The sequence below is a fragment of the Otolemur garnettii genome, unplaced genomic scaffold (assembly GCF_000181295.1).
Source record: "Otolemur garnettii isolate 467f Iridium unplaced genomic scaffold, OtoGar3 scaffold00103, whole genome shotgun sequence".
Taxonomy (NCBI): domain Eukaryota; kingdom Metazoa; phylum Chordata; class Mammalia; order Primates; family Galagidae; genus Otolemur; species Otolemur garnettii.
Genome location: NW_003852498.1, coordinates 2120905 through 2129988, shown reverse-complemented (window position 1 = coordinate 2129988; position 9084 = coordinate 2120905). Strand labels below are relative to the sequence as shown.

At 37.4% G+C, this 9084-nt stretch overlaps 2 protein-coding genes across 2 annotated transcripts in view; one reads left to right on the top strand and one right to left on the bottom strand.

Moving 5' to 3' along the window:
• Nucleotides 1-9084, top strand: part of MANBA (mannosidase beta) — a 113681-nt gene that overhangs the window by 84284 nt on the left and 20313 nt on the right. The window contains exon 13 of the mRNA XM_003796326.3: nucleotides 2445-2609. Within this exon, the coding sequence (XP_003796374.3) occupies nucleotides 2445-2609 (165 nt within the window). The remainder of the gene's footprint in view (nucleotides 1-2444; nucleotides 2610-9084) is intronic.
• The window catches only part of LOC105887662 (ribosome biogenesis protein NSA2 homolog), a 4056-nt gene continuing 806 nt past the window's right edge, over nucleotides 5835-9084 (bottom strand). Inside the window, exon 3 of the mRNA XM_012809272.1 lies at nucleotides 5835-5858. Within this exon, the coding sequence (XP_012664726.1) occupies nucleotides 5835-5858 (24 nt within the window). The remainder of the gene's footprint in view (nucleotides 5859-9084) is intronic.

The window sequence follows — 9084 nt, the reverse complement described above, 5'->3', positions numbered from 1 at the left end:
AAAAAAAAAAAAGTTTTTTTCATGTTTCCAACAACTCTATTAAAATGTTGCTCTTTAATTTGTGATGTATTACTTTTTTGTAAAATAATATTTTCAACAGATGATTATCAATATTGCATGGTAACTAAATATTTGGGCTTTGGAATAAGCAGAACTGGGAACTGTTATGAACATAGTGGAGAAATATGGGAACTGGCATTCACTAGCTGTGTCGCCCTGGACGAATTATTTATCTTTTTGAATTTCAGTTTCCTCAACTGTACATTGGGGTCAATAGAAGTAAATACCTCCATGTGTGTGCACGCACATATATGTGGTTTATGCATATATGCATGTGTTCGTGTGTAAAGATTAATTAATAATACATTGAACCACTTAGCACAGCTCCTGACGTAGTGAGAGCTTATAAAATATAAACTATTATTGCCCTTAATACATGTGTAATCCAGTCGAGCCGTATGATTTGAATGAAAGTTTTATTTTCTTTAAATGCTTCCAGGTTTAATGAACTAGGGACCAGAGCTAGAGAGCAGTAAGTAACTTGGGATATTGAGCAAGTTACTTAACATTTTCGTACCTGGTTTTCACTTCTCTAATAAAACAACAGGGAGATTATTGTACCTACTTACAGAGTTATTATGAGTTCATATTCTTAAAGCAATTAGAGCTTTGCCTAGCCCTTTTCAGTGCTTTCTGGTAACATTGTTATAGCTAAAATTTTAACAGTCTTCCAAACCATTGTTACAGGAAAGTAGAAAGCTTCCCATATAGCCAAAGTTCAAGTTTGCTGATAATGGCATAAATTCAAATCATTATCAATCAAAGGCCCAAAGTTATGTTTCAGAGTTTAAAAGGGGGGAGCTTAAAAAGTTGAGCTCATATAGAGAATAGAATGGGGCTAGTGGAGCCTGGGAAGGGTTGAAGGAGGGTAGGGAGGGGTTGGGTAACAGATACAGCCAGTTAGGAGGAGTATTAATGTTCTGTACCACTGTGGAGGAACTGTAGCAAATAATAATTTACTGTATATTTTCAAATAGCTAGAAGACAAGATTTTGAATGTTCCCAACACAAAGAAATGATACATGTTCAAGGTGACAGATATGCTAATTAGCCTGATTTGATTATTACACATTATATACATGTATTGAAGTATCACAGCATGCCCCATAAATAGGTACAATTATTGTACCAATTAAAAATAATGAAAGGAAATAAATAAAAATGAATGAAAAGAGGAAAAATAAGAAGAAGATTGTTGGTGAAGGTGTGTGCATCCAAAATGTGTCTGAAATGATTGTGAATGTGAATACCTATTTTAAACAGATAATAGGAGTAGTGCTCTCTAAATGATTCTGATGGTGGCAATTGGGGAAATAGATATAATTTGAAAAAATTTCCAAATTAAATATGGATAATGTACATTTATTTTAGCATGAATCAATTCCCTAAAAATTTCCTTTTAAAGTGATTGGCCTCTGTGTTGCTGGATTACTGGTTATAAGTCGTGCTTTATGAACAAGGATTAAGCTTTTTAATTTTCAAATTTTGGGGGTAGGGTGCAGAGTAGGTTTTTTCAAAATCTCAGTGTACCTTGGATTAAAACTCCAGATATTTTGAGATACAGCCAGCAGTTGTCTTACACCTTTCTCAAATGCTAACAGTGTATTAAATTAAGAGCCTCGCAGCCAAAATTACTGCCCTTTTTTTTTTTGTAAAAGGCACACTCCAATGTGTGTTTTTCTTAACTCTGTTTTTTTTTTACTTTGAGCTAATGATAAAAAATGTTATAAATTAGGATAAAAAAAATAAAGAGACTGTAAATTGTGCCTGGCTTAGAAAAGATTGATTCTTAGGAGAGAGGAGTATTATTATTTGGGTTGTGCCTTCAGCTGTATCAAAATTAAACACATGTTTATCAGGTATGTTTAGTAATTGCTGAGAAACAGATGAGCACGTGAGCAAGCTCTAAAGCATTGGCTGTTGCGCAGATGGTGTCTGGTTCCTATTTAAGAATTGTGACAGTTCTAACAATGCTGATCACATTCTATCATTCAGTTTGGACCAACTAATAATAGGTAGGATGGCACCTGGATAGTTAAAATCATATTTTAAAATGATTTTAAAACACATGAAGGTTTCAAAAACGATGAATGAATATGTTTGGATAAGGCAAGGCTTTTTAGAGAAACACCAAAATGTAGCTTTCTTGGTTTGAATAAGGGAGGAAACAGGTTCTGAATCCTGGTTTTCTGTGTTAACTTTGCTCTGTCTCGTCTCTTGTCAATAACAAGTATGATGACAAAACGTTTATGAAATTGGGGACACAGAATGAGCTTTGAGCTCTTTCCCAGGGCGCAGTCTCCTGCTTTGTCAGGAACTGATAGACATGTAGTTCTGTCCAGTTACAGCTTTCTAACTGGTAACTGGTATTCTTTTTTCAAAAGGTCTCATCTAAAAAGGACTGGTCTTTCAATAGCAAATTTTCACTTCATCGACAACATCATGAGGATGGTAACAAGCAAATGCTTCATCAGGCCCAACTTCATTTCAAACTTCCGCAAAGCACAGATCCATTACGCGCGTTTAAAGATACCATCTATCTTACTCAGGTAAGTTGTTTTCATCCCAGAGTCAAAGAGGTTCCTCAAGTTAACATAAGAGATCATGAAGATTTTGCAGGCCTTTGGTGAAAAATATTCAGGTTTTCATTCTACTGATTAAAAAGTTTTTCTTCCAATGACATATATGATGACATGTAGGACTTGAAATAGTTAATTTTTGGCATTAGCTTCTCCTACAGGAAGAACTCAAAAAGTTCTAGAACAAATTGTGCATTGAAATATTCCTTTCTTGAAGATTCCTATAAAGAGGCCACGTGAGATGGCTCACGCCAGTAATCTTAGCACTCTGGGAGGCTGAAGTGGGTGGATTGCTTGAGCTTGTGAGTTCAAGAACAGCCTGAGCAAAAGCTAGACCCCACCTCAGTCTGGGCAATACAGTGAGACCCTCTCCCTACAAAAAAAGAAAGAAAAAAGAGGCCAGATGCAAAAGACTACATGTTGTATGGTTCCATTTACATGACTGTCAGGAAAAGTAAAATCTGGTCTTTATTGATGAGAGAGTAAAGTAAAATCTGTACTAAAAATAGAAAAATTAGTTCAACATGGTGGCCCATGGTCTGTAGTCCCAGCTACTAGGGAGGCTGAGGCAGGAGGATGGCTTGAGCCCAGGAGTTTGAGGTTGCTGTGAGCTGTGACACCAGGGCATTCTACCCATGTGAGACTCTGTCCCCCCTCCAAAAAGCTTCCTATAAAGGTTCAGTAATTAAGACAGTGATGTTTCCCTTGGATAAAGAACGACAGAACATAATAGAGTTTAGAACAGACTCATGCGTATATGCCCACCTGATACATATGGCCATCATGCCACTACAGGTCAGTGTGAAAAAGATGGTTTTATCAATAAACAGTGCTGTAAAAGTGGACGCCACAATGAGAAAATAAATGAACTCTGACTCCATGTATAAAAATTAATTTGATTCATGATAAAAGACTCAAATCTGAAAGGTACGACTATAAAACTTCTAGAGGAGAACATAGGAAAATATCGTCATGATCTTGGGATAGGCAAAGAGTTCTTAAACAGAACATAAAAAGCACTGACTAGAAAAGAAATCATAAAGATAAATTGTCCTTTGTTATGGACTTCATATCCTTTATTAAGAGAGAGAAAAGGTAAGCAAATAGTTGTGATTCACGTATCTGATAAAAGATTTATGTCCAGAATAGAGCACTTCTACAAAGCAGTAAGAAAAAATATAGGCAACTTATTAAAAAATGGACAGAAATCTTGAATAGGCTCTTCCCCAAAGAAGAGTTATTTCAATAAATACTTGACCATGTGCTCAATGTCATTTCTGAGGTCATGCAAATTAAAATCAAACCAAGGTTCCCCTACTGCACCCAGCAGAATGGCTAAAATAAAAAAGATGGACAATAGCAACTATTGTCAGTTGTATTCTAAGACAGGTGGGCCTTTTAGACGTTTTTAGTCAGAGTGTAAATTTGTTTAGTACTTTGAAAATGTTATGGAGGTTTCTACCTGAGCTAAATATTTGCTTCCCTTTTGAATAAGCATTTCTATTCCTAGCTGTGTACCTAAGGAAAACAAGTACATGTCTACCAGCAAACATTTAAAATAACCTTCACAGTAGCTTTATTGATAGTAACTCCATACTAGAAACACCCTAACTGCCCTTCCACAGGAGAATTTATAAGCAAATTGTGGTCTAGTTATACAATGAAATACTCCGCAGCAATAAGAAAGAATTAACTACTGATATCGGCATCAGCTTGGATGAGTCTCACAGATACTATGTTTAGTAAGAAAAGAAATCAGACATAAATGGGCACATACTACATTGATTCCTTTTACACTGGATGTAAGTACAGTATAGAAAAAATGGCACAGATGAGCAGAAACCCTGGGGTGGTAGAAAGCAAATGAGTATTAACGATGTTTGTGGACAGGGTGCTAAGTGATGGTTAGGCACAGGATGACCTTGGTGGTGGTGACATGGGTGTATGCTTAGGTCAACAGATCTGTGCCTGTGGCAGCACGCACCTTATAGGGTGTGTTTGAAAAGTAGTTCTACTGAGATGATTGACATACCATAAAAAGCATACATTTTAAGTATACACTTATGTGATTTTTAATAAATATTTATAGAGTTGTGCAGCTTTCATAATATTGCAATTTTAGAATATTTCTGTCACCCTAAACGATCCCTCACGCCCATCTGTAGTCACTCCTCTGTCCTGACTCCAGCCCCAGAAAAACATAAATCTATTTTCTGTCTCTGCAGATTTTACTTTACCTGACAGTCACGTAAAGGGAACCGTACAACCTATAGTCTTTTGCCTCTGGCCTCTTTTTTTTTTTTTTTTGAGACAGGAGCCTCAAGCTGTCCCCCTGGGTAGAATGCCGTGGCATCTCAGCTCACAGCAACCTCCAACTCCTGGGCTCAAGCGAGTCTTCTGCCTCTGCCTCCCAAGTAGCTGGGACCACAGGTGCCCGCCACAACGCCCGGCTATTTTTTGGTTGCAGCCGTCATTGTTGTTTGGCAGGCCTGGGCTGGATTCTAACCCACCACCTTGGGTGTACATGGCTGGCACCTTAGCCACTTGAGCCACAGGCGCCGAGCCACATCTGGCCTCTTTTTTTCTTTTTCTTTTTTTGTAGGGACAGGGTCTCACTGTATTGCCCAGACTGATCTTAAACTCCTGGGCTCAGGTGATCCTCCCTTCCTCAGCTTCTGAAAGTGCTGGGATTACTGGCATAAGCCACCATCCCCAGCTTGCATCTGGCTTTTGTTGTTTTTGGGTTTTTTTTTTTTACCTAGCATAAAAATTCTAAGGCTCATCCAGGTTACAGCACGTATCTCTACTTTATTCCTTTTTCTTGCCAAATTGTATTTATTCTGTTGTATGAATATCCACGTTTTATTTTGTTTCCAGTTCTTTTTGACTGTTTTGAATAATGCTGCTATGAACACTCACATGAATCTCTGTATAGACATATATTTTCCTTGTCAAGAGTAGAAACATACACTAAATGGAATTGCTGGGTTCTATGCCAAATTTATGTTCATCTTTTTAAGAAACTGCCAAACTGAATTTTAGATAATGTTTTCATCTTAAAGCTTCCATTTTACTATTTTTTGGCCCATTTTGTTTCCTGAACCCGTGACTCCCCACGGGAATATTAAAGCCATTGCTTATTTACCTGCTGTTTTATCCATACTTGTTTCAAGTTCTTAAAGAGAAGGAAGAAGCCTAACCCCGAGCAGATGAGTTGACCTGAAGAAGGTCACAGGTTTTTGATAAACATGATCGCATTTAACTTTTCCTGTCTTAGCATTTAAAAATGTACCAGTTTGTATCCAAACTCGTGCTCACTTTGATCACTTTTCTTCTGTATGAAAACAAAAACTCCTGAATAGAGGCTGAAGCTGAAAGGGTAATCTTTTTTAAAGGGTGAAGAAATGATTGAGGATTTTAATGTTTCAACCATGATCTTATAAGTTTTGAAAGTTCTGCTAGTGTGATATGTGTAACTCATGAACTTGGCAGAACACAAGGTTACAGGTCATGTTGATATCTATTCTCTAAAGTGCTTCATGTAAACATGTTGATTCTCATGCATTTGTGTGCATGTTTGTGTGTGAGAACCTTTGCAGCTATTGTTTTTTATGCTGGCTTTTTTCTTTCCAGCTGTTTACTTTATTACTTTATTTTTTTCCTCAAAAAAAGAACTGACAGAAATAATTGTTCTTTCCCGAACTTATTAGCATTCAAGGTCTGTAGGGGCTGAGTATTTAGGTGGAGTTAGTCGTTACTGGTTTTGTGGGTGATGGGTTTTGTCTGAGAATTTTGCCCTGGTGGCTGTCAAGCTTTTGTCCAGAACTGCTGGACTTGCCCTTGTGTGGCTTGTAATTTTCTACCTTGGCGCTTTCTAATATACTAACTAGATGGGATCCATGAAAAAGGAACTCAGAATTAGGATTATTTTCTTTTGTGTTTAGTGTCAGATTTTCTTGACTGAAATACAGACAGGAAATGTTAGGGTCCCAAAGTTTTTTGTTGTTGTTGCTTTGATATCAGAACACTCACGTTCAGTCTAAGTATTAAAAGTATAACCCTCTCTGGTCCATTTTCTCTGTTCCCCACTCCCACTGCCTGTGCTTTTTCTCAGAGTCTCACACTGTTGTGAAGAGCAGAGTGCTTGCCCCATGTGCCACTCTTCGGCAGTTTATTAATTAAGCAATGTTTGCCACTGGCAGAAAAGTCCTGGCTGACAAAGCTGTGCTCAGTTTCTTCATATTTAGATCCTTTCCCATCTCTTCTTTATCTTATAGCCACAAAGGTATCCTAGGCCCTTGGCTCTTTAATTCTCCCTATACTCCAGGTTAATCTTGCCTCGCCTTTCCCTCTCTCCCCCTTATCCTGCTGGATTGCATTTCTAATCACCTGCATGCCTGGGCACATTCTCTGAGGCTGTGTTACACAGATCTCACTCCCTAGTTTGAAGACTGTCTCATCTAACTTATCCCACCAGCAGGGTCTCTTATTAGCTACTTAGGAAGCCAGGCTAATGACATTCATTACTAACCCCTTAGCTGATGGCCCTCTCTAAGGCTTTTGTTTATTCTTAACACATTTATTGCTTGAGGAAGTCCTTGAGAAACGTTGTTTAGGGACCCACTTTATCTGCCCCTGCTGCAAAACAACTTGATCACAAGGACTCAGGAAAAAGGCAGGCTGTGCTGTAGGCCCAGGTGTTGATGCTACCTGCTGCCCTGGACAGCAGCACTTAGCTGCTTAGTATAGAAGCCCTCAAATGCAATGGAAGATTCAAGCCATAAGATTTTAAGATGGGGGAGGGCAGGCGAAGGAGGAGAATGAAGGAGTGATTGATAACATTGTGTATTAGATATCAGAAGCCTGTATAGATACTGTGTCTATGATGTCAAACAGACAATCAGTATTCTTTGGTGTCTGCTAAATGCCTGGCCCTGGGCCATGAGATGCTGCGTATCCCTCCTCCTGTAATTCTCACGGTAGCTCCAGACATCTTTACTGCTATTTCCATTTTATACATGAGGGTATAGGGGCTCAGAAAGGTTAACTAGGACTTAGGACCATGGATGGGGTTTCTGCCTATTAAGCTATAGTATTCTATGTCTTCACAATTAAGAGAATTTCTATAATTATGAGGTGTTTGGTTGAATTATAACATTAACTTTCAGCAACTAAGTAAAGGAAACATCAGCAATTTTGCACATTCAGTAAAAACCTTATTGGAACACTGGAGAAAGCAGTGAAGCCTGGTTTTCTTTGAAAAGATCAATGAAGTTGACAAACCTGTAGCTAAACTGGCCAAGAAAAAAAACGAAGACTCAGATTACTGAAAGAGGAATGAAAGAAGGAATATTGTTACTCACCTTACAGAAATAAATAAGGAAATAAGGGAATACTATAGACAATTGTGTGGCAACAAATCAGATAACCTAGATGAAATGGATGAATTCCTAGAGAGATGACCTATAAAAACTGACTCAAGAAAAAATAGAAAATCTGAATAGACCTATAACAAGCAAAGGGATGGAGTTAGTAATCAAAAAGACTTGCCCTACAAAGGAAAGTCCAGGAACGGACAGCTTCACTAGTGAACTTTAAAGATGTTAAATAATTAACACAAATTCTTCATTCGCTCTTCAAAAAAATAGAAGAGGAAGAAATAATTCCTAATCTATTCTGTGAAACCAATATTACTTTGATCCCAAAACCAAAGAAAGACATTTCAAGAAAAGCAATTCATAAACCAATAGCCATTATGAATAGAGGTGGAAAAAAGTCTTCAATAAAATATTAGCAAGCCAAAGCCAGCAGCGCCAAAGGATTATACTCCACAAGCCACTGGGATTTATCCCAGTCATGTAAGATGGGTTCCACATGTGAAAGCCAATCAATGTCATACACTATATTAGTAGGATAAAGGAAAATAACCACATGGTCATCTCAATAGATGAAAAAACACTTGACAAAATCCAATATCATTTCATAATTTAAAAAGTACTCAACAAACTAAAAATAGAAGAGTTATTCCTCAAACTGATAAAGGGAAGTTTTGAAAAACTCACAGGTAATATTATATTTAATAGTGAATAACGGAACTCTCTAGCAAATTATATTCAATATTATATTGGAAGTTCTAGCCAGGGTGATTAAGTAAGTGAAATAAAGATATCCAGATTGGAAAGGAAGAAGTAACACTCTACCTTTTTTAAATTTTTTTTTTTTTTTTTTAAACTGGACCACTTTAATGTTTTGTACAATTTAATAAATAGTTCTCTTAATGACTGCAGACATGTAAGGCTGTTTGGTAGCATTCTGAAACATCACAGTAATGCTGGTTTTCTCAATTGTTGTGTAAGTTACTTGTGTGAAATGGTTATCAAACCAGTAAGACTGCATTTATGCATCCATCATTTTCAGGATTGTTGGTAACCTGGGCATATTTCCC